Here is a 26,949-nt window from a genome sequence, read left to right as displayed (position 1 = left end):
AAGATACTAACATCGTTAGCGAAACGTGTCGAGAGTAAAAAAACTCTTTATTTGGTTAGTGGGAAAACTGTCTCGTAATTTAAACATCACACCGAAGGTTTCAATCATAGGACTAAGAACAAAAAGGTTCACGTGTAAATTAAAAAAATTTACCATAATAAAATATTTTCTATTGCAATAAAAGCCAATACATATGAAATTGCCTTCGATTTCCCTGTTATCGCAACGTTGTCCTATTTGGATAAACATATTTATTAAAAGTAGTCAGGTAAAAATGATACTCGTAAAAATGTTTGTATACGTATTTGTATTTATTTTGCATAATTATAGCACATGTATAGTTTATTTGATTTAGTTCCAAAAAGCTTTTAAGTAAATATTATGAAAAACATAATAAAGTGTGTAACATAAGGTACAAAATGACAGGAAGATGTTGATGAAACTGGACAATCTTTTTGCATAGCCTCAGAAGATTCACCTTAAAATGGTACATAAATGTTAAAATGAGAAGATTTAAAAACAATTTCAATTACCTTCAACAATTATCAATTTTATACTATCTTTTCTGATAGATGGTTGTAAACAGGTGTATGTCCCTCCATCCTGCCACGTGATATATTGGAAGCTGAGAATACTGTTTATGATATTGCGATCCTTATTATAGGTCGTTTGTATTGAGATTCTAGATTCTTTTAGCTGGAAATGCAAAATAAATAAATAAATATTTTTAACATTGAAATAACAAAATTTGAAAATATTGGTGTATATCAAGGTAAAATACGATAAGTTGGGAATTACTCTAGGTTTTCTTTTAGATTGACAAGAGTACCACATTCTTGGGTTTTCTCCATTAATAATAATAATAATAATAATAATAATAATAATAATAATAATAATAATAATAATAATAATAATAATAATAATAATAATAATAATAATAATAATAATAATAATAATAATAATAATAATAATACTAATAATAATAATAATAATAATAATAATAATAAGGGTAAGACAAGTTTTGAGAACCAATCTCAACAGCAAAAATATGTTTAAGGCACTTAACTCCTACGCATGTTCAGCTCTTAGTTATTCTTTTGGGGTAATTAATTGGAGTAGGACAGACATAGAAAGGCTACAAAGAAAAGTGAGGACCCTACTTACTAAAACGCACAACCACCACCCTCGAAGTGCCACTGAAAGAACAATGCTTCCCCGCCACCTTGGAGGAAGAGGACTAATAGATCTGGGTAAACAACTTGAAAAACAAATCACTAACTTAAGATCCTATTTTTACAGGCAAGGAGAAAATTCCACGCTGCATCGCGCAATAAATCAAATAGACGATTCCACTCCTCTACAACTTAAGAGCGAGGAAGCGTGCAGCTACCATCATACGGACCAGGAAAAACTCCGCATCTGGATGGAGAAGCCCCTTCATGGGCCGCATCCTAATGAGATCAGCCAAAATCATGTCGACACTGCTTCGTCGAACTATTGGTTGGTATCAGGCAAGATGTTTCCAGAAACCGAGGGCTTTCTACTCGCCATCCAAGATCAGGTTATACCAACAAGAAATTATCTCAAGCACATCGTCAGAGATCCGTCCGTACAAAACGACAAATGCCGGTATGGATGCCAAACATCAGAGACAATCCAGCACATAATAGGAGGATGTCAGGCCTTTGCAGCGACAGAATACAAAGAACGGCACGACTCAGTTGGGAAAATTTTACATCAAGAGTTGGCAATGAAGTTGGAACTTATTACAACACAGAAGGTTCCGTATTATAAATATACTCCAGAACCCGTAGTGGAAAATGACCGATATAAGTTATATTGGGACCGCAGTGTACTTACCGATCAACATGTAAGGCATAATAGACCAGATCTTATTTTAATAGATAAAATTTCCAGGAAAACAACTCTAATTGACGTAGCCATACCGAACAACAATAATCTGCAAGAGAAACACACTGAGAAAATCGCCAAATACAGAGATCTAGAAATTCAAATCGGAAGGCAATGGAGAATGGATAATGTTCAGACCATCCCAATTGTTATATCGACAACGGGTGTAATACCGAAAAGCCTACTGGAATACCTTAAACAACTAGGAACAGGCGAACATCTATATAAGCACATGCAAAAGGCAGTACTACTGGCAACTGCTCGCAGCACCCGGAAATTTCTAGGGGATAACTCTACATTTCAGGTCACTTAAGGACACCGAAAAGGCCCCCACAGACCACAGAGCTTAATCCTTTTGATATCGCAGGTATCTGGGATGGGTGGGTGATCCCCCCCCCCCCCTTAGAGGGAGTGCGAGCCTTAACTGGCTGTAAATAATAATAATAATAATAATAATAATAATAAGAGGTCCAGAGGGGTAGTAAAACGACTCTTATAGCCTCTCCTACCCAATTCCTGGAAACTTTCCCGGAGCCTGAGCTAGGGTAACCAACCCCGTGGATGGCAAAGAGTGAGGCTGACGTGATAGAGAGAACACCGTGTTTCAGGCTAACCCCCTCCTACACGTGAATTATAGTTCTAAGAACACAGCCTCGGACGAGCGCCGTAACGGTCGAGGACGGCGCGGGAACCCTAGGCTCGACCAACCCATTGACGACCCCGCTACGAACAATGACCTACCTGCACTCGTGAGCACTCAAGAACATGTCGCTCAACCTGCTAACCGTGTTTTGGTGACAAATCAGCCATTAACCACCAAAGCAGGAAAATCCCGGCAGCGTATGCAGTTGACTGACCAACTGAACACAGATCTCATGCGCTACTACTACAAAATAACCAAAGGAGAAACGATTTCTGTAGAAATAAGACCGTTACTACAACGTGCTTTTGCCGCAATACACCCAAATCTCGCACACTTATCTAAGCAAAGGCTAATCGATCAAAAGCGAGTAATAATCAATAATGGACGCCTATCAAGGGAGCTGCTGGAAGCACTTAAGAACGAGGCCTCCCATCCTATTGAGCCTCGAGAAGATCATAATATTCAAGCAGCAATACCAGCAGGAGCCGCGCAACCAGATCCAGATACTCCACCATCACCGGATCGAATAGTACAAAACCAAGACTCCGGTGATAATACTCAGTTGAAGAGCTATTTCATTGGGGCTTTGATAGAATTTTCTTAGATACGGCAATCCTTCCACAATGTCTGGAAAAACATAACACCTTTAATGAGCTGCATACTGCTCTGTATGCAGCAGCTGTAACCGCTATCAGAATAATTAAATCGTACTTCCGAAACCACTCAAACTACACAACAGAACATGTCCGACCTTGGGAAAGGCGATTAAACAACAAAATAACCAAACTTAGAAGAGATATTGGCCAACTCACTGCCTACATTCAAGGTTAAAAAAACAGTAAGTTAACCAAGCAAATCGAGAGTGTTATGCGACAAAACAAAACCCATGCCACATATAACCCTCCCAATCATAATATAGCAGAAGTTTTAGACACTCTTAAACAAAAACTAAGCGTTGCTGCACAATGACTTCGAAGATATAAAGAATGTAACCTTAGGAAAACATCTAATAGGCTGTTTCAGAACAACGAGAAACAGTTTTATCGGAGGCTAAGAAATGTCATCGATAACGACAGTGGTAAACCACCATCTAAACGATAAGTCAGGGAGTTTTGGGAGTTAATCTGGTCCGTACCTACAACTCATAATGTCGAAGCACCCTGGATACAAAAAGAGATTGACAGAATAGAAGAACTAAGGCCAATGGATAAGCCGATAATATCTCTTGAGCTGTTCAGGCAGATAGTCGAGAATTCCTTCAACTGGAAAGCAGCTGGTAACGACCGAATTCATAACTGTTGGTACAAACGGTTTAAATGCACTCATACACATTTAGCTCCTCATTTCAACAGATTTTTGCAGGAACCAACCACAATACCAACTTACATTGCCTGCTTGCCTACAATCTATAAACTGCTTAAAGCATGCATTGCAAAAATAATTTATAAGCACTGCGAAGACCACGGAATTATCGCTCTAGAACAAAAGGGCTGCATTAAGAGGTCTCAAGGATGTAAAGAACAGTTACTTATAGACACTGTAATTATGGAACAAGCAATACAGAAGCAGAAAAACTTATACACCGCCTTTATAGATTATCGTAAGGCTTTCGATACCGTTTCACACACTTGGCTGCTTAAGGTCCTCGAGATTTATAAAGTCGCTCCACCGCTTATCAATTTATTAAAACATATGATGGGTTTCTGGACCACACAGTTGAATCTTAACTGCAGAAATGAAACATTAGCGATTGAGCCTATTAAAATACAACAAGGCCTTTTCCAGGAAGATTCCCTGAGCCCCCACTGGTCTTGTCTGACTCTGAATCCCCTCTCCCATATGCTTAATCAAAGTCAACATGGATTTACCGTTAAAGATAACAGGGAAAACCTATATAATATTACACATCTAATCTATATGGATGATATCAAAGTCAATACTGGGATATCAACTCATGTCAACTCATTGCTGCGAACAACTGAAATATTTTCCCACGACAATAAAATGAGCTTTGGTATCGATAAATGCAAAACTCAAACAGTTATTATTAACACAACACCAATAACTTTGAATTACAAGATGGTAGTCTCATTCGGGGTATGGAAGAAGGAGAAACCTTATAAGTACTTGGGCGTACATCAGTCAGCTTATACAGAGCACAAGAAAATGAAGCAGAACCTCCAAAAGGAATATATCAATCGTCTTAAGCAAATTTTAAAAACTAAACTGAATGGTAAGAACATGATTGAAGCGGTTAATATCTACGCTATCCCTGTCTTAACGTATTCTTTTGGAGTCATTAGGTGGACAAAGACTGATATAGAGGAGATTGAGAGGAAGACCAGAAAAACCCTCACAACGTTTCGAGCACACCACCCTCAGTCAGCCATCGAAAAACTTACTCTTCCCAGATCCAAGGATGGCAGAGGACTAACTGATATTTCTTTTCTTTTCGAAAAACAAGTAGCAGATCTTCAGAAATACTTCCTTACTATGAGGGAAACCTCTTCTCTTCATAGAGCAGTGGTGCTAGCGGATAACGCATACACACTCTTGAATCTCCGTGCAGGTATAGCAGAACACATTACTGTAACAAGATCAGAGCACACAGCCATTAAAGTTAACACATGGAAGCAAAAGGCAATACAGGGAGAGCATCCTCACGAACTTAATGCCGAACATGTCGATTATGAAACGTCAAACTACTGGTTGACTCGTGGAGATCTATTTCCTAAAACTGAAGGCTTTATGATGGCTATACAAGACCAAGTGATTGCTACAAGAAATTACCTTAAGTACATTACTAATGATGAGAAAGTAATCGACGATCGACGAAGAAAATTCCTGCGCGTACCGGAAACAATTCAACATATAACATCAGGATGCACATCTATATCAGCTACCGAATATCTGCACCGATATAACTGTGTGGCAAAAATTATTCATCAAGAACTGGCAAAACTTTATCATCTAATTGGCGAAACTTGCCCCTATTACCAGTACAAACCGGAAACTGTACTTAAAAACAACGACTTTTTCCTCTACTGGGACACAACTGTTTTGACCGATAGGACGCTGACTTCAAACAGACCAGATATAATCTTAATAAATAATGCCCAAAGGAAAACCTTTCTAATTAACATAGCAGTGCCAAATACCAATAATGTCCTAGAAACGACACCCACTAAACTTGCTAAATACGCAGAACTGACTCACAAGATAAAACAACAATGGAAGCAAGATAATGTATATATACTCCCTCTAGTTATTTCATCCACTGGAATTGTCCCTTTAACACTGTCCAAATACCTTAACACATTGGGTCTTTCCTCCTGGACAATTGTCACTATACAGAAATCTGTTATACTGAATACATGCAACATTGTTCGAAAGTTCCTAAATCTACCGTAGCAAAATTCATCTTGCCTTCAGGCCGATGAAATTGACAACACCGTTATCAGCGAGCTAAAACAGAAAAATAATAATAATAATAACGGTATATTCTGAAAATTATCGAAGTTTTCTGAAAGGTTGTCGTTTATACATTTCTCATTAGTTGGGTACGTTAGGTAAAGAAACATATCCATTATAATTTTCTGCTTCAGTCTCCGATTAACTTTGTAATTTTCTTAATGAATTTGATAGTTTACTCGTTTCATAGGAGTTTTCAAAAAAGCAAAACTGCAGCATTATTATCTTCTTCATCAGGTGGAGATAATTGTTCATTCATTTAATTTTCCTAATGTTCGTAGGTAATAAATTCAGTATTCTGGAGGATCATGTAATTCTCTTAATGGTTTTTAATCTTTATAAGTGTTAACTAGTATTTAATTTTCTTAGTAACTAGCAATATTAGATTTTATGTTCTTGGTATTCCGCCCTCAAGGTTTTGAAAATAGTGCTGTAAGTAATTATTTATTTATATTAATATTTCTTATCACTAATGCTGTTTCTTAAATATTTTGGAAAAAAACTTTTTGAATTAATATATTCTAAAGGATCTTAAAATTCTCCTAAAAGTCTTTTATCTGCACAAGTGTTAGACTAGTTGTTCATAAATGTAGGGCAACATCAGCATAATCATTTTTTTCTTCAGTTAGAAGTAATCTTCCTGGAATCAAATTTTTTTATCGCCTAGAGATATTACTAGATTCTATATTTTGGAGAACCTTCTAAGTCTTCAGAAGTTAAAAGGTTTTTCATAATAAAGGAGTTTGGTCTTTACGTTAGTATTGGTCCTTGCTGAACACGTTAGGCAAGGAGCATTAGTACCATAGTCTTCTTCATTAGTGTGATCCAATTATTTAAGTATTTAATTTTTGTATGGCTTACGAATAAGAATCACGAAATGCTCAACTTTAAAAAACCCTATATAAATGTTTAATTTCAGCTATAGAGTACTTCTTATTGATAAAATTCTACAGCATAGATTTGTAAGCCTGAGATTTTTAGCTGTTTTCTGGCTTTACACGGATTATGACAAAAACCTTGATAATATCAATAAAATATTAAATAAATAAATAAAAAAGGAAATAAAATATTAGCTTATCTGGAATAAACTCACTGATGAGGTATTTAGATAACAAATGTGTATATGTATTAATGATAATTTTGGCTTATCATTTGGTTCGGCCCAGTTATTGTCAGCAAAATTTAAAGACTTAGCGTGTTAGTACTAGTAACATTACTATACTCCTTTTAAAGTATTCAAATATTTTAATAAGCCTGCAGACAGCTGCCTACAATAGTCTGCGAGAAGTAAGATGCAATTTTTAATGTTAGAAATAGAAGCACATTATAAAAACCAAGATTTTCAAAAGGTGAAGGCAGATGTTTTAAGAAGTTCAATTTTATCTTCATTAAAAATAATAAATCACAAAAAAGTTTTACCACTAACCAAAGTTCTTTATTTTAGTCTCGACATGTGTTTCGCTAACGATGTTAGTTAGCATCTTGGAGAAAAGATAAAAACTAAACTTTGGTTAAGGGTAAAACTATTTTGCGATTTAAGTGTCACACAAAGGTTTTAACCATAGGACTATTAAAAATGATGAGTTTTACCCGCATAAAAAGCTGATATAAATAGTTACCTGTACAAATATTTGTGTATCTTCGTGTAACCACCAAACATCTAAGTTTAGATGTTTTCTCAGTCTGTGTGATATTTCACAGCTGATAAAGAATGGTGAACCGTGACGGATAAAAGTTTCATTTGCTGCTTTAATACTGGCATATCCTAACCATTTAGATTGATCGTCTGGACCTAAACCTAAGAAAAAGCTTTTCTTATTCAATAGAAATTATTTTTGTATATTTTTTGATACAGTGTAAAATTTAAGAAAATGACTCCTTATTTCATATGCTAACTCATAAAAGTTGACTTTATAGCATCTTTGGTCTTTTATTGTCAGTTTTAAGTTTCCTCTATCGATTACACTTGATTGGGTAAACAAACACGAAAATGCGCCTTTAAGTATGCCATAAAAGTATAGAATTTCAGCAGTCGTATAATTTGATGTGGGTATTTTCTTCTAAAAGGGGGAATTAAAGAAGTGCTTAGTAAATACTGTAGTTTGGCGACCTCCAGTAAACTGAAATAAGGATTTAAATGTATGAGTCATAATTAGTAGATTAATTAGTAAAATTAGAAGCCATAAAAACATGTCATTGGCATAGCAATAAAAGTTTATACAGGGTGTTCCGTTGATCATGTTACAAACTTTTAGGGCAGATAGAAAACGTCAAAAGAAAAACAAAAGTTTTTATAAACATGGGTCCGGAAAAGCTTCCTTAGGGAGCTAGAGCTCTTTGAAAATAACCTTTAAAAACTAGTTTTTTTTTAATAGCTCCGAAACTACTTTAGCTACCGCAACCAATTTTGGGAGGTAAATTATTGTTAGTACGTTTATTCTTTTGAACCTACTAAATAAAAAAAATATTTACCAGGGGCTTCAGAATCAGGGGGGTATTTGGTAAATTTAGGCCCATTTCTTTAAGACTTTAATTTCTGCGCGTTTGGGTATTAGATTATGATGTTCCTATGCTTTTTACATAAAAAAGGTGCTCTTAGTAAAAGTCGGTAAATATCACCGTTTTTGTGGAAATTAACTAAAACCAAACTAAGATGCAGCACCTGAATTAATTATTTTAATAATAATAATAATGCTAATTCATTGCCATTCATAATTTATCTAGCGAAAATGGTTTTATCGGGTGAAGCCCAGCGCTACATTTACCCTTAGAAGTTGATTCGATACTGATTTGTAACCATGATACTAATACTCGAGAAGATAAACCCACGCGCATGAGATGAGCCTATCTCTCTCGCACGCCTGACGTCAGTCGATGACAAATTTCCCCAGGAACAGCTTTTAATACATGAACAGAGTTTTAATACATATTACATTTTAATATGATGTTTCGTTTTTGCTTTAGATGTTCGATGGATTTAGGGTTAGGGCATGGTTTATTTGTTTTGTGTGTATTTTGTGTGACAAATATGGCAGAGTTTATTAAATTATAATAATTAAATTTTTTTTATCATGGTGTACTGTGCAGTTGTGGGTTGTTCAAGCAACAACAACAAAAAAAGTAAGGTAGTTTCGGATTGCCGATTCTTTAGATTTCCAAAGGACAAATAAGTTTGCCGACAACGGATTACAAAACCATTTTAATAACACGTTTACCCATAAGCAATTTAAAAAAATATAGATTATAGATACTTAAGAAAGTGAAATTAATTGGTTGTATGTCATCAATGGCATCATGCATTTTCTTTTGGCATTAACTGGTAACACTATTATTACCAACAACCAATGGGTACTCATATGTACTTAGCGCACACAATTTTATGAAAGTTAATTGTCACAATAGGCTGTATATCAATCCTCTATTTTTGTTTTATTTTTTTTACAACATAATAAAATATGTACATATTATATCACTGATATTTTTCTGCAGAGGCATTCGTCTAAAGTAAAAAAAAGTTAAATAAAAACTATAAATCCTTTTTTTTTTGGCTATAAAGTATTATTAATTTATTATTAATTAACAAGCCTTCAGACGTTTCATATTGTGTATATTTATTTTCAAATTAAAATACCTTAAATAATAAAAATCGTTTTTTAAACCTTATCCAAAACCAAAATAGGCATTTATATTATATAAGGCTTTACTATCCTTGCACGGATCCACGAATCCTACATACTATTAAGGAAATATTTTACATACTATTATAATAATCATAGCATATTTCATATAACAAAATATAATAATACTTAATAAGTAATGTTAAATAAAAAAGGCTTTAAAATACTGCTTTTCCAACCGACAAACAGAATTTTTGTCATCGAGTGACGTCATGCGCAAAGTCATACGAAATTGCATCGCCAAGTAGGTTTATCTTGCCAGTAATAGTATCATGATTTGTAACGGTCTAACCGCTAACGTTTTTAAGTCGTTTCGAGTGCGACCGGCTTGCGCATCTTCACGAGCTTATCGGCAGGGTTGCCGATGTTAACAAGAAGTCTCGGAATCCAAAACAATTTATGAAATGAAAGCAAATCGGTAGACCAGAGAAATTCACTACTAGGTGTAAAAACTACTAATTTTTAATTTAATGAGAGAGAACTACGACTTTGAGCCCTAAAGATGAATTAAATATAATTCGAAACGTTGGCAAGAAACAAATAGTTTTCTTTAAGAATTGACCAATACACCTACAAAATACCACTTCCAATTAAATAATATTTTTTTACTTTTGAATGCAAATTGTGTCTTTTAACAAGCAATAGGAAAACTCATCATTAAAAATCGTGGCATGACTTATTTTTCTGATTTCGACAGGAGCACTTAAAAAAATATAATAATAATATTAATTAAAATGATGGATATACGTAGGCCTATTGCCTTGGCGGCCAATCTCCCCTTTAAAAACAAAATTTGTAATTACCCTCACAATTAATTACTTCAATGTAATATTTACTTCGTTCGCTTGCTATAAATAGTAGCCAAACAATTTCGTTGGAAACCGTCTAGCTTCTAAATTGCCTTTGCTGAAATGCTTCTTTATTTTCCCAAACCTGCCAAGCAAAAAAAGCCAATTAGCTTTCCTGTAATTACATTTAGAATCAACCCAGAAAGTCGCCAATTTAATAGCCATAATTCCCGCGAGACGGTTTCCGGTGTCTTATCCTAACCTTTCCTATATCGGAAAGGTCGCAAAAATTGTGTTGGATTACTGATATATTACCAAAAAGAACAAAATAAGACGAACAAAAGAAAATGTTACGTTATATTTCTTTTTATACTTACTTGATACAATTAAATTATATGCCAAACTCATTTTTGGTTCAGTATTAACTTGGCACTCATATTGTCCTGTATCACTTGGTTTGATCCCTCGTATCCTTAATCCCCAAAAATCCTCATTTTTATCGGAGTGCACCACCTCAAATCTATAATCACTTGAAAATGTGTAATGACTGGTAGTGAGAATCTGAATATCTTTCGATCTTATCCAGGAGACCTACAAATATTTTAAATTATTTTATTTAGTTTATTACAACAAAGTGTAATTTACCACTTTTTCTGCGCCTAAATTTCTAACTGTACATGGAATGACTATAGTTTGTCCCTCGATGGCGTCTATTTCCTTGTTTGGTACATCTTCAAAAAACGCGGCTGTTTCATACGACTTTGCCATTTTTATGTGACTAACTAAAATTAAGCAAATTGTCTGTAACTAATTTCATAAGAATAGAGCTATAAAAAGTTTCCATAAAACTTAAACAATAAAACAAAACACAATAAAAGTCATTTTATTTCATGTAGTTAACAACTACAGCGTTTATTTGTAAATTCCACACTATAATAAGAAACTCCAAAAATAAGCCCCTAATAGAATCTTAAATTCTTTAGTGTTATTGGTCATTAACTTCTTAAAGTGCCTTTAAATTATATGTTTTGTGAATTTCTTTTAATTATTTTTAGAAATCTTTTAAAAGCGGTTTTTGAGTAAACAAATATAAGCATAGTTTAAGGCGTGCTTAACTTCTGATTAAATAGGTGTGAATGTATTTAGATTATTTTGTTAAATCAAGATTAGTTAAAAAATTTATTGGCTCTGTAAATGTATAGAATTTCGTATTCAATACCAAAATAATATAATCAATCACTTTTAAATGGTTATATCTCAGATATATGGAAATCATCACATCTTGTGCAAGTACAATTACCACCCAATTAGTAAACTTTGTATTTTCACCAAGCTTAACGAAAGACTATTATATAAATATCGTTTTAATATTGTTAGAAATCAGATCGTTTTGGGACAATATAGATTTTTATCCAATCGAACTGTTGAGAATAACTTGTTAATATATACTAAAATAGAACCCTAATCAAGATTTTAATAGGATGTTTGATAGGACAGATTACTTTATAATGCTAATTAAACTAAAATCTGTGTGGCCATTGCTCTATTAAAATGAGTTGCCTCATATTTAATTATTCAAAAGATTAATGCTTACTTAACAATTCCAAGACATTTAGCAATAACATCTGATGGATCAAATATCTCATCTTAGACCTTTATTCTTTGTCATCTATATTAATGATATTTCTCATGTTTTCATCTTTGTAAATTTGCTCTTTATTTAGATTATATGAAATGATAAACCAGACGATCTATGAATAATATAGTAAAAAAAGAACATTTGACAGGCCTTAAAAATTATAGTAAACTTAATAGACTTTTAATAAATCTAGGTGCAAATAATTAAATTATAATAATTTGGTTAATAAATTATACATGCATGTTAATTGATACAATTACCAAAAAAAAAATAAAATTAATTATAATTTATTCGTCAATATTCAATTATTATAAAGAGAGTACCTCGGTATAACCTTTAATAATAAATTAATATTTGATAGAACATATTACGTTCCAAGTGCTTATAAATACTAGGACTTATTAATAGACAAACTAGGTATTTAAAATGCTAATCATATTTTTTCTATCTATAATAAATTGAATTTTTCCTTAACTATAAGGGGTCCTTTTATAGATAAAGGTGGTGTAACCTATATTTGTTTAACGTTTCACTTGGGCGACTTAGACACAAATATCATTTCCATAGATCATTCCGGAATCCAGTTAAATTATTTGAAATTTGTATTTGGATTTGAAAATGCCTTGAAGTGTATATTGAAGAAGAGTTTTTCAATTCTGTTTCTGCTGTTTATTAATGATATGGCCCATCTTAACATTAGCGGCAAAATCTGTCTCTTTGCCGATGATACTAGCTTTACATGGAGCAATCCGGATGTTGCGGCACTTTATACAGCTATTGCTAAAGACCTCATCAACATTAAATCGTGGTGCGAATCAAATCTTCTCTGCTTAAACATCTCAAAAACTAAAGTCTTATCTTATAAAGGTACTATCCAACCCTTTGTACTTAGCAACACCAGCTTGGACGTTGTTGAATCTGTAAAATGTTTGGGACTTATTGTTGACAGCTCTTTGAAGTGGGAATTACATATCGATGTTTTATCTAAAAAATTAAATTCAGCTTGTTTTGCCATAAGATCAGTTTCCAGGGAATTAAATCTTTCGTGATCAAGAACAGTGTATTATGCTCTTTTTGAGTGCCATCTTCGTTACGCCCTTCCATTCTGGGGCACATGCTATATGACTCAGTTTGAGCGCATTTTTAAACTACAAAAGAGAATGGTTCGCTATTTACTAGGACTTGATAGTCGAGCTCACTGCCAAGAAATGTTTAAAAGATTTAAAATAACTCTTAACTATAACTATAACTCTTCCATCTTTATTCATTCTTGAATCTATTTGGTTGGTTCGCAAGCATATATCAGAAATTCCTAATAGACCATCTCGCAATTATCCACTGCGAAACACAGAACATGATCTTTATGTGCCAATCCTAATGTCAGAATTAATAAAAAGCTCTATTCTTTACGGAGCTAAAAAAATGGACAATCATCTGCCTTTAGAAATTAAATCATTGATATCTTTTCCTCGATTTCGCAATGCTTTGAAATCAGATTTACTGGAGAGAGCTTTATATGCAGTAGATGATTTTTTTTAATATTAATTTTTGAGTATCATGCACGCACTGGCTAATTATTAAATTTTTTACTATGTAGAATAGCAATATTTTGTATTGCTAAATTTCTATACAATTTTTTATGACTTTTTAAACATTGTATTAATGTTTTTGACTGTTTTTGTTACTTTCTTTTATTTTACTTTTTTGTTAGTATTTTTATTTACTTTCCTATTTTCTTACTTTTTACATTTAGTATAAGAAATTTGACCAGGTACATTTATGTCTTTTGTACCCAGTTTTGTATATATTTATTTAGTACTTTTGTTTTGTATTCTGGTTTCTATACTGTGTGTTTTGCTTTTTATGTATAGCTTTGTCTACAAAATTTTTTAAATTTTTTGACAATAAAGCATATTTGATTAATTGAGTCTTTTTATTTGAAGAACTACTTTTTAGTTGATTTTAGGTGCTTTGATATGTTATTTCTTAAAAGAATGTATTTATTTATCTTTTATAACATTTAAAATATACTAGTTCGATTTTTAAATAGTGGATTTATCCATTTGTGTTTTAAAAAAATAGATAAAAAAATAAAAACTACATTACTACGCTTGTTGGTATCATCAGAAGATCTTTCCTGAAGATTTATCATGGATTAGTTTTTATTAAAAAAAAAATAATTTAAATCAATAATTCAATATTTTTTTTATTATTCGAAAAAGTAATTTATTAGGTTTTAGGTGATATTAGCACTTGTATAGCTCAACTTATTATAACTTATGAAGTTTATATTACAGAAGTTCAATACTTTGGATTGGTAATTTGGCATTTGATACTATTAATGACTCTTATTTACCATCAATATTTGAATTTAATGAACGTTTCCGGGTAAATTTTTGTTGATATAAAAAATAACAAAAAATTTCTGCTCAAAACTGACATCTAATTGTGCTCATATCTTACCAAGAGTTCCTTAAGGGATTATACTTAATTTATTATTCTTTATCTTATATATCAACTAATATTATTAAAAGTTTAATATAAATTAATTTATAAAGTGCAAATCTATGCTGAAAAAACGCATTTTTCTTTTATTTAAAAGAATTAATAAGAATGAAAATCAAGAAATATGTATGTTAATTATATTTTATCAATGGTTCTTAATAAATAAAATAAAAAAGTACCTAAATATGGAAAATCTCTTCACTGCAACATCTTGTATTCTTCTTTCACAATATTTCAAGTGATCCTGCGTCACCATCTACTTATAGTATATTTAAAAAATATTCAGAGCTATGCTAATAGAAACAAGGTTTAGTAAGAATTTTCAATTGTCATAACACAAAACTATACAGGGTGTTACAATATTCGGTGTAAATATAAGGGCGTATTGTTGGAGTCAAAATAAGACTTTTTTTTCTATAAACATGTGTCCTAAAATGCACTCCCTTAGAGCTACAGCCCGCGCAAATTGCTCGAAGGAAATCGATTATTATTAACACCCTGTATTTGTATAACTCCCAAGTATAATAAACCTCTGTTATCAAATAGTGATCTTCAAATATGTTACACGCTTGTAATATAACTTGTAATTAGTCAAAATCGTCAAATACTTTCTAATGATTCCAAGCTCTTGATAGTAGAGTGTTAGTAGCAATTCATTTAAACAGCACCAACTTTGCTTATATTAGGACTTTTATTATTTCTATTGTATCGCTAACTAGTTATTAGATTTTATAAAATATTTTTAATTCTTAACTGGTTTTTTCTTCTGATTGTTCTGATGTGTTGATTTCTCCATTGGCTTAATATTCTGTTTGTTATGCCTAATCATTTCCTGGCATTCCATGAATCCCTAGATACTGCAAATCTACTTATAATATTATTTTTTATTATAATTATATTTTCTATAACCTGGTATAATTCTTCTATAACCATAACTTTCTGATAGGCTAATTTATGCTTTTAATACTAATTTATTTCATTCATTACTGTGCTATTGCTTCAATAACATTAGGAGTACCTGCATTCTTTTAGGCATCCAATTGTACATATTGTCTATATGTATAATTCAATTCTAGTAAAATATTAGACAATGCAGGTATTGTAACTTGTTTTGTGCAGCAACATATTTTTGAAAGCATGTGTCGAAAATTGAACTCTAAATTTTACATTGCACTATAATCCAATCTACCATCCCTAAAAGATTGTGGTTTTGTTCATTGCTGTCACTTTATTTAGTGGCCTATTGTATCACTTGCTGCATCACGAAATTCACTAATTGCAATAATCTCTTTATTAGTTTTATTTTGTGAACTTTTATGCTGAGTAATATTTTTCTCAGGTAATCGTGTAAGTAATATCCTATAATATGGATATATTTCCTATAATATGGATATATATATTTTTTTCTATAAACTAGCGTGGATAACTAAAAAATTATACAAACTGTGTTTCCTAATTCTTCGTAAGTATTTTTCCAGTACGCTTTGCTGGGTTTAGAGCCCCGCCACTGTTTTTCATCAATTAACTTTTGCTAATATAAAGGCGAGTTTAGACTAGAGCGCGCACGAACTGATCTACCGCGAATGCTCAAATGTAAACTGTTGTGCGCGCATGCTCAGCCTGTACGTTACCGTGCGCGAGTAGCCACGCACGCGATCCGCCGGCTGTCGAGTGTCGGTCTCGGGACGTAGCCGATCAATAGTTCTAGCCTGGACACTTATCCCCGCTTCCATTGATACCTCACAGCAGAAGCCGAAGTCATGCGAGGCGACGACCGCATCGCGATGGCAAAAATTCCGCGCTGGGGCACATATTTTGCGTTGATTCGAAATAATATTTTACTGCAGTTATTATTGTAGTTTATAGTAAGATAACGCATTTAAAATTTTAAACTACAAAACTATTTTGATACTCGCTTTGAGTTTTAAAAAGAATAAAAATTCGGTATTTAAATTAGGTGGGCAAATTAACAATTTTATTTTTAACTTACATTTTACAATCTTAATTTTATTTAGAATAATGCTTACCTCTTGCTGCATTCCTGTTTAAGCTCAGAAAAAATTAAAATGGATTTAAATTTTTTTTTTGTTTTTTTTTTATTATCTTCGGAATCATTCAAATTTTCGATTTTTTAAATAAGCAACAAAAATTTGCCGTAGGTACCTACCTAATTTTGTTTTCGGCATTAACATTTTTACGAAAAAGTAATACAGCAATGCAAAAACTTTCCCATAGCAACCAAGATAACCCACAAAAGTGTCAAGAATAAGTTTTTGAAAATTTGTTTTTTTTTTCAATAATCTTCAAAACCACATAAAATATAATATATATATTTTTTATATAGCATATTCTTTTACAAGTAAATATTGTGCAACTTTGGGGTAAATTATCCATTTTCGTATTTTGAGGGTAGACGAATTTGAAACACCGTTTATGTATATTTTCCCATAAAATAAATAATAAAAAATATTTAAAACATTTATTTTATACCTAAAAATACGTAATAATAAAAAAAAAATTATTATCTTGTAAAATGTAAAAATTATTAAGTCCACTTAGTCGTTCCACTGTACGGCGTGCGCCACCAAATCTCGGCTTCAATTTTGACGCCACGAAACCAGTGTCACGGCTAGAACTCTCGATCGGCTACGCTCGGGACCGTGCTCAAAAGGAATTAATAAACCGGCGAACGCTCAGTCTGAACGAGTTTAGCTGGGTGGTCAGTGTGCGCCTCGTGTTTTGGCAAATATGAGGAGGAATAACGATACTGCTCTTGTGTTGATTGAAGAATATAGAAAATTTGAAATACTTTGGAATGTAAAGCACCCAGAATATTATTCAAAAATTTAAAAAAATGACGTATGGGAAAGTCTTGTTCGGAATGTGAATCTGCCACAGCTTTATGTTGAAGAAGCGCAAAAAAAAATGAAAAGTTTACTGGGCTCGTTCCGACGTGAGAAATCCAAAATAACGAGCAGCGAAGAAACAGGAAAGGGTAATTTGAACACAAAAATCGTATTGCTGAATGTGTTGAATTGTTTATTTTTGTTGTCAGGTGTAAAGAATATTTACATATCGAAATGGTTCGCGTTTGACAGCATGCAATGCAACAGCATGCAACTTAATTGATAGAGATGAACCAAGGAGAGGATTAAACACAGAAAATGTAAGTAATTTAGAAACAGTTATGCATATTATAGGTATATTTATACACATTTACAAAAAGGTAAAAATCTACGTGTAGCAAATCCGGTATATTTGCCGGTGTCACTTAAGTCCCGGAATGGCTGAATATTTCGCGTATGGGTCACTTTTTGTGTAAAAGGCGCGTTTGAGAAATATTTAGTCGTTCCGGAACTTAATTGACACCCCGTATATTTGTACGAGCGCATAGGAATTTTAAAAACAACCCTGTACTTTGTAGTAGTAGTTATGCATAGGTGTCTTGCCAAGCGAGAGCCCCGGTGGTTACAAAAAGTCTGCAAACTCGTCATGGATGATCTGTGTTGTACGTGAAGATCTTCGAGGTATAACTATCATTGGCAGCATCGAACTTTGACTATTTGTGGCTATTTCTCGACGCCATTGGCCTTTTACTAATGCCCCACAATTTTCAGTGTCCAAAAAATTCTGGGGAGTGTAGGTATTGCTTAAAGTATGGCGGCGTAAAAAATTATGAAGATAGGCATCTGCCATAATCACGATCTGTGCCTTTTCCGGTTCTAACAACAAGAGCTTACGCAATACTCTAAACACTGCTGACATAATTCCAAAAACTCTAATTCAACTAAAACTAACTCAACTATTCTGCGTGCCCTGCTAAGCCGATAGTTGAAAATCCTCTTTGTTGATCCTCCAGGGTGAACTCCTGAATACGGCTTCAATATATTTTCCTCCAGAGGGAATGCTTCATCGGTAACAATAACATACGGAACTTCGGTGTGTCTTCCCGACAAAGCCTTCGGAGGTGGTAGTCCTAATGTTTTTCTCACAAGATGTTGATGCAGCTCTGTTTTCCTGAAAACTCCCCCATCCGAGATTCGTCCTTGAGTACCAGCATTAAGAAAGATTATGTTGAAAGTGGCATCTACCAATGCAAACATTACAATACTATGCGATGACTTGTAGTTATAAAATTCGCTTCCGCTCTTAATAGGGGCTTGCAGTACGACATGTTTACCGTCCATGGCTCCTAGATAGTTTGGAAAATTCCACATCTTGTAGAATTGCTCCGATACCAACATCCATTCTTCTGGCGTCTTTGGCATCTGAAACAAGATAAAAACATATTTCTAATTATTTATATTATTAGTTATTAGTTCATAATAATATAGTAATATAATTTATTATAAACTACTTAAGTAACGCTTAAATGGACTTTTGTAGGACGAAGCAGGACCAGACCAAGAGGTTTCAGAGTAAAGTCAACAAGAGCCGCTGCAGTCGCATTTGGAGGATGAGGAAAGAGACATGAGCCCGGTTCCATTTACTCAAAGCTTGCCGTCGCGGTTCACTACTGCTTCACAACCAAACTTGGTAAATATACAAAAGAAGAGAACACAGCAAACAGAGGACCCAAGAATGCAAAAAGCTTTTGAGATCGTGTAATCCAGTTCTAAACGCAACGGAAGTGAAAACAAATATTCTGGTTATTATCAGCACATTGGCCAAAAACTTGAGTGATTCCAGCAGAAACATTAGTAGAACATGAGATTAACACTGTGCTATTCAGAGCTGATATGGGTTATTACGATCGTCCTTCCACTGTAGCTGCCTTATTACCACCATATCCTGTTACCACATTATATACCACTCCACAGCATCCACATTACACTTTCACAACTTCAAGCACACCAGCTCCATATCCGCACTTTCAAAACACGCCACTTTTATCTCCTCTCACTGTCCAAACTTCTAGCGCATCTACAGCCACCTCCTATTATGATAATCCATCATCGACTGATTCGGCTATAAGCCAGTACTTGAATCAGTTTAGAGAAGAAAACTTATAGAACGAATACCTCTTATATATATATATATATATATATATATATATATATATATATATATATATATATATATATGTATTATCGAAGGTACTATGTCAATATAATAAGTATAATAAAGATTTCTAGAAATTTTACTTACCTTTATGTAATCCCGAAGTACGTCTGTAATGGCTAGGCATACTTCTGGAATAATGTTACTAATTGATGCTTTGGATACTTTAAACAGGTACTGCAGACTGCCAAAGGAATCTCCGGTCGCCAAAAAACGTAAAGTTATCGCCAGACGTTCTCGTGGTGATATAGCTTCTCTTAACTGCGTGTCCTTTTTAGCAATTTTTGGTGCTACCAACCTCAGTAAGTATTCAAAGTCAGCACTTGTCATCCATGTAAAGTTTCTAAATTCAAAGTTTCTAAAGTCTAAACGCGCCTTAAAAGACATTATGAACGTTGGCAAAGTTACACGTCGTGAGCGTGACGTAATGGAGAAGAAGGAATAGCAAGAGAACAGTCGAGATTTAGCAAGCAGACGTTTCAATACACACTTTGTTTTTATCTATATTTAATTTTGTATTAATTGGCTAATGCAAGTAAAATAAAGTCAGTGTTTTTATATATGAAGAACCACGTCTATTTTTCATTATATGCCGAGTTTCGACCAAACTTACTTACTTAGCTCGATTATACTCTTAGCAATACCAATCTATTACCGGGAGCTAAGTTTCTAATATATTACTTTTATGGGCCACTCACATCACATGTTTGACATTACTCTGGGTCAATTATTTATCCTATTAATTAAAACAGGGTTTCAGTATGAAGATCAATAGCGGCCGAAAAGCAAATCAACTATTTGCTCTTTTATTAATAGCTTAGTAAATATTATGCAAATAACCCACTTATTTTCTGAGGAAGTATTATAACTTTTCAATTAACTTGACCTTGAGCTAGAATAAATATTTAAGTAGTTTTTTCTCTTAGGCGCAAGTTACAATTCATTGCTTTTTTTATTTTTTTTTAAGTATTTTCTTTAAAATACCCTAAAATTGATTTGAATATAGCTAAGACATCTAAATTCAAAAGAAAGATGCATACATTTTTATATTATTATCTTATTTATTTTTGGCTCTTCTGATCTCAGTTTTCAGAGAAGCTTTTTGTACTATTCTTTTATACTTTTTTCTACTTTTCTTCTTGATTTTTTTACTTATTTTTATCGTGATTTCAATTTATTGGTCGTAATATTTTTCGCAAATATCTATAAAGTCATGCAGATCCTAATAAAGATCGATAGCCAGGTAGCCTTAAACCACTTGCTAGTACCAAAGTTACATCAAAACTGATATATACGATATGATACTGAAACTAAATAAGTTGGTAAGACGTAACAGTATAAAGGTTGTGTGAGATAGCTGCGTATCAAAAAATTAAAAAGTAGATAAACTTACTAAAAGAGAATCTGCTAGTCCTTTTGTTGGTACGCGCCGAGAAATACTAACCTGAATTTCTGAAAAGAAACGACATCAAATTCACTAGTCAGAAATATGACAGTTGAATATACAACGTGTTTATATAATTTTCAATAAATGAAGAAATGTCTACAGATTATCTAATCTTCACAAAAAAGAAACTGACAACAAAGGACATATAACATAAAAGGGATACTTTAGGAAAATTGGTGTCTACAACGGACTGTAATCTTTACAAAAAGGAATCAGAAACTATCTGACCAATAACCTACTCTTTTGAGACATGTAGTGTCGCAGAAAGCAATAAATATTTGGGAAAGAGAAAAGATTTAAAATAACTAAATACTATAGCAGCAATAGTCCTGTATAGGCTAATGAAGGCCAGGGAAGTATTATGCTGGATAGATAATTTATACATAATGAGATGAGCACAATACGTCTATTATAGGCTCAGCACTAGGAAATAAAAAAACTAACCTTGTTCTTTTTTCTATTTCTTTTCAGTTTAGGTCATTAGCTTGTTTTATGTTTTCTTTTGAATATTTATTTTGCAGATCGAAAATTCTTTTTAATAAGTAAATTTCTTTTATTAAAATCTTTTATTTCATGACGTAAAATTTTAAGTATTTCCCCTTTTCTCAAAAGCTGATAAATAAAAATGAAAAAATTTAATTGCTGGCGCCTTAAAGTCACTTTCTTAAACTGACTTGGTCGATTTAAATCAAAAATACAAGCGAAGCGTTCACCAGGCAACAACAAAGTTAAGATCTTAATTTTATTTTACTTGTGGTAATTAAAATGGCGCGACAGCCGTGATTGTACGGAACAACTGTTTAGTGCCTATGTCAGATTATACAAATTTTAACGTATCTTTAATAGCTATGAGTATTTGCGGATTTGTTTAGGTGCCAAAATACGGATATAAATACAAAAGTCAACATCAACTATAAAAGTTAACCCTATAAGCAAAAAAAAGGCCCCAAATATCCATTTGCCTTCCTTTTCAAAAGACTCCTCCTTTCTTAGTATACCGAAATAAAATTACATTAATTTTCGATTTTGCTTTCATGTAGAAAAGGCGGAATTTTTGTTTGGTTATTTCAGAAATATTTATACTTTAAAAATGTTGCTACAATTTTTTCATTTTTGGCTTAAAAATTGTAACCAAATAAAAATAAAAATGTATATATTATTTTTAATAAAAAAATATACTAAATCGCTAAGTATTTAAAAAGGCGATAGTATAAAAAATTTAATATATAGAAGCACGAGAAAATTCAAAAGAACACTAAAAAAGCCACTGAACGTTTTATAGCAAATGATAATAAATTAAAATTAAGTCTGGAAATAACCGAGGCGGCAAGTCTCCTAAAAATTTCGGGTGATAATAATTCATAAGCGGAAACTTCAAGAGGGTAATTCCGCATAAATTAGGTTCCGCGATCTTTAAGATATTACGCATAAATAATGGAAGTTATTAAAGAAGTTTGTATTAAACTTTCGACCCGTCGGGAGTGTCATCCGCCAGGACAGGTGTGAATAAACTGCCTTCAAGTCGTATGTTTAAAATTTGGAATTCGTGATAAACGGAGATTGAAAGAATGTTGTTTTATGATACAAAAACCATTAATATAATCGCCCTCAATATTATTTTAGAGGTATTTACATTTAATTATAATTTCGTACTGTGAGGTTCTTTTTCTTGCTAAGGCGTAATATGACGCATTAAATTTGGGTTAATAATTTGGAGAACAAATTTTTGTTGCTTTATCTACTTTTTATTTTAATTGAGCTCGAGCTTAAATAAAAAGGAATTTAAAGCTCTACCGTTAAAGTGATCTGATTACTTGATATCAGAATTTAAGTACTTCTTGCTCTTGGATGCAGGTAAGATTCTATTTTTTTTTCTCCTCTAGGTTTATTCTTTTTCAAAATAGCCTTAATGTGATTTGGATGTGGTTATACCTCTGAATCTGGAATAAAAAATATATTTCTTTATTCACTTCTATTTTATTTTATTTTTAATATATCCTTGATTCTCTGCGAATATTTTTTTGAGAAGACCTTTTTTATTCAAATCTAAAGATTTTTAAGAAAAACTTTTTGTAACAAATTTTAGTAGCCTATTGATTTTCTTATTTTTAAATTGTTAGATTTTTCATTTTCTTAGTCTTTCTGTTAGTATTATTTGTAATTTAATTGAAAATAAGAACAAGCTCTTTAAAAACTGATTAATAATTATTTAAAAATTACTTCACCACCATAATCTTATGTTTTTAATTGATTTTATCATTCATTACAGTTTTTAACTATTTATTATTTCTCATATTATTGCTCTTCAAGGATACTTTATAGGTTACTTTTTTAGGTTTCTCAAATATCTTTCACATTTGTTGCAGGTTTTTAAAGATATTTTTTTATTCTTTTGGCAATAAAGTATTTTTGTCTTCTAGCCTTCTAACTATTGTAAAATAATCCTTTATATCTTCTAAGGTTCTTGCTCGCCTTCCTAGCCCAATTATTCTAGTTAGCTATGTCATATTTAGATATTTGATGATATTTACAGAAGAGGTATCTTAAGCCAAGAGTTTTCCTTTTCATCGGCTATAGACATTTTGATATCTAGAGATACTTTTAGTTATGTCATCATTTAAACAAGTCCACGTCCCACACAAATCAAAAAATTAACTTAAAGAAAACCAAGTTAATGGTAGTTACAAAATTCTCACAAGATCTGAACCATCCTAAACTGAAGGTGGCAAACACCACAATATGCCTACATAAAAATATCTAGTGAACTTGAAATCATGGAAAAATTGGAAAGTAACCGTTTTTTCTTTTTTGGCCTTGTGCTTGGCATATTTTGCTACGTGTTCCAATATAGGAACTCATTCATAATAAAACAGGTTGCTAATATATTATTTAAAAAATTATACTATTGGTTAATATGACATTGTTTCTTATTGTATCTGATAAAAATAGTATAAAAAAAGGAATAGTGCAAAAAAGATTAATACTACAGGGTCACACGCTTCTCGTCCTGGAGCCAATGCAGGACATTTTTTAAAAGACAAAACTTAGGAGGGCTTGGAAAGGTAGGTAACCAATAGGGAAAAAACAAAGAGATCTTCAAGTAACTAAAATTATTAACTAGTGCATATACGTTTAAGCTATATTTTCCTTTTTGACAATTTAAACAATTTTAGGAAAATAGACTCATTCTATCGTTCACAATTACGTTTACCTTTACGTAAGTAAGGTATGACAAATAGGAAGCAAGCCGAGCTCTGCCAATATATATACAGAAACATCACTGCGTGAAAATTATTTTCGCATTCAAATAAAATATGGTTCAAATCATCAGTTGACTGGTTGTCAACTGATGATTTGACAACCAGACAACTGTTGAATGACTCATATAATTACATATATATGAGTCATTTATTCCTTATGTATGTAAATATTTATTAAAATTACCATGACCCTCTAGAAATCTGAAAAAGGTGTTTTCAAATAACTTTACAGATAAATCGCTATTACATATTCCTCTAATTTTAATTCCCTATCAATAACCAGCCCTAGAAACTTCGACTCATTATTTGATTTCACTGGCAAATCACCAACAAAAACCTTATCAAGAACACACTCAAAACTCATTAATTTGGTCTTCTGAGTATTAAGTGACAGTAAGTTTGATGCAAACCATTGATCTGCAGATCCGCCATTGTGGCTCCCAAAGATCCAATGTCTGAGCTGTGCCTCAAAAGGGTCGTATCATCGGCAAATAATGTAAATTTTCCCTATATATCGAGGTCAAAATTGATGTACAGGAGACACAGAATGCACATATAAATGTTGGACCTTCCAAATAAGAAGGATACCACTCTGCAGATATCCCTCTAAATTGATAATGGTGTAGCTTCCGCAATAGACGATCGTGACTGGTATAGTCAAATGCTTTTGGCAAGTCACAAAACACTGCGGCAGAAGCCTCACCACCATTAATGAGGCAGTAGATGTTATGAAGGAAGTTGTACATGGCATGGTTTATGCTGATGTCCTGTTGGAAACCAAGCTGAAATCTGTTTAGAATATTATTGTGTTTTAAAAAAGATAATTTACGTTTACTTTCCATATCGATTTGTATCGGATGGTTAACTGCTTCGAGGGATAACGATACGTCTTTAAAATTACTTCGGTTTTTATAACGAATAGTGGCTCTTTAAACAAGATGAAAATTGAGCAGCAACTCTGTGAGTTGTATCATGCATAAAGCTCTCCAACAAAAATTTGGAATTAGTTAAACTGCATCCGGAAATCTTTAGTTGACAGTAACATAATGCTAGCAACTAATGATATTGCTAGTGAATTTTTAAATAAAGTAGCACCTATTTTGGTTTACCAAGATATTCCGAGAAAACAATCGGGTATTTGCCACTATTTAAGCCAACCAATTTCATTTTCAGAATTTAACTTTTATCTTAAAAGACATAAAGATACAAGTCCTGGTCCTGGAAATTTTGCTGTTGGGGTGAGTACTTACCCCATTAGGAACTTACTCTAAGGGGCTGGGTTAAGCATAACAGTTTATCAACTTTTAGGGAAATGCTAGTGATTTTCGGATGTTTACTCTACTATTACAATGATACGTAAGAGTTGAGGTAAAGATTTCATTTTAGGCGTATGGAAAATGTAGGATTTGTTTCTGTATACCAGTTAAGATTTTTGTAGTTGCCTAAATTCTTAGAGTATATTCGCTTTTCAATACATTTCCATATTCTATCTAATTAAATTGATAAATCATTATGTTTGACTGGTCCTTCGGCCAGCACTTAGATCTCTTAGTATTACAATTTTCTATGTTGCTTTGTTGGTTTAATTTAGTGGTCGTAAAAAGTAGCTTGGCGAAACATTGTTTGCTATGAAATAACCATTATAACCAATCATCTTTAAGTTTAAATAAGATAATGTAGGTTCCATAGTAAGCCAAGTCACTTACGAACATAATATTAACTTTTCTTCTCCATAGCCATGAACTTGCAGTTTAATGCAGTACCCATAAAGTGTTAAAATGTACATCTATTGCGGTAAATTGGAGTTGGCAGTATTAACTAATGTAATGTTTAAAAAAATAAACCTAAAGAGGCTGCAATCTGCGATTCTAATAAGTATTGCGGTTTCCTGTAAGTAAACCAATTATTATCCTTTAAATCCACTTAGCTTTCCGGTTGAGGTTCCTTAGTTTTTGACTAAATTTAGGTTTATAGGTTTTCAGAAACCTCCCTTTACCTTGGTAGTTGCACCAATCAGGTTGGTTAAGTCGTAAGAGAGTCGTAAGATAGATAGCATTTGTGACTTATACCCAGGTAATACAGGACTATAATAAAGTCAATATTCAATAAAAATGTGTCTGCTAAAAATGATATGCAAATGAATGTAACGTGTAGTCAGTTTTAGTTAAATTAAAATAAAACTGATGATACGATAAAATTGCAGCTCAGTTAGCGTAATATTTTCTAGAATAAACCTTAGTAAATACCTTGTTTATTTCCTTATTTACTACAGATGAAGAAACTTAGTTTCAGCAGGATACTCTAATGTTATTTTCATCATTGCTCAGTGAAAAAGTTGTAAAATAAATAAAAACAACTAAATCCTTGGAGGTGATACTGAACGAAAAACTTAGCTAATAAAGTCGTCTAAAATTATTAATTAATAATAATCTATAATCATTAATTGTAGTCAAGAAAAACTATGAATTCTACCATGGCTTGCAAAAACCTGGCGGGTAAAAACTGAAGATGCATCTCAAAATACTGCGATAAAGGTATATCATGATG

At 32.6% G+C, this 26,949-nt stretch overlaps 1 protein-coding gene across 4 annotated transcripts in view; it reads right to left on the bottom strand.

Moving 5' to 3' along the window:
- Window positions 1-288: 288 nt before the first annotated feature.
- LOC126734286 (uncharacterized) overlaps window positions 289-26,949 on the bottom strand; it is a 106,858-nt gene continuing 80,197 nt past the window's right edge. For 3 of the 4 annotated variants that reach the window (XM_050437839.1, XM_050437840.1, XM_050437843.1), the window contains 5 exons: window positions 11,136-11,272; window positions 10,868-11,081; window positions 7,645-7,823; window positions 534-696; window positions 289-478 (listed from right to left, as the gene is read on the bottom strand). In XM_050437839.1, coding sequence (XP_050293796.1) covers window positions 369-478; window positions 534-696; window positions 7,645-7,823; window positions 10,868-11,081; window positions 11,136-11,272 — 803 coding nt within the window. In that variant the 3' untranslated portion in view covers window positions 289-368. The remainder of the gene's footprint in view (window positions 479-533; window positions 697-7,644; window positions 7,824-10,867; window positions 11,082-11,135; window positions 11,273-26,949) is intronic. The other variant, XM_050437841.1, reaches the window with a different exon arrangement.

Source organism: Anthonomus grandis, chromosome 3, assembly GCF_022605725.1.
Source record: "Anthonomus grandis grandis chromosome 3, icAntGran1.3, whole genome shotgun sequence".
NCBI classification, from domain to species: domain Eukaryota; kingdom Metazoa; phylum Arthropoda; class Insecta; order Coleoptera; family Curculionidae; genus Anthonomus; species Anthonomus grandis.
The sequence above is the reverse complement of the archived record's forward strand: the minus strand, read 5'-3'. Positions and strand labels throughout refer to the sequence as shown.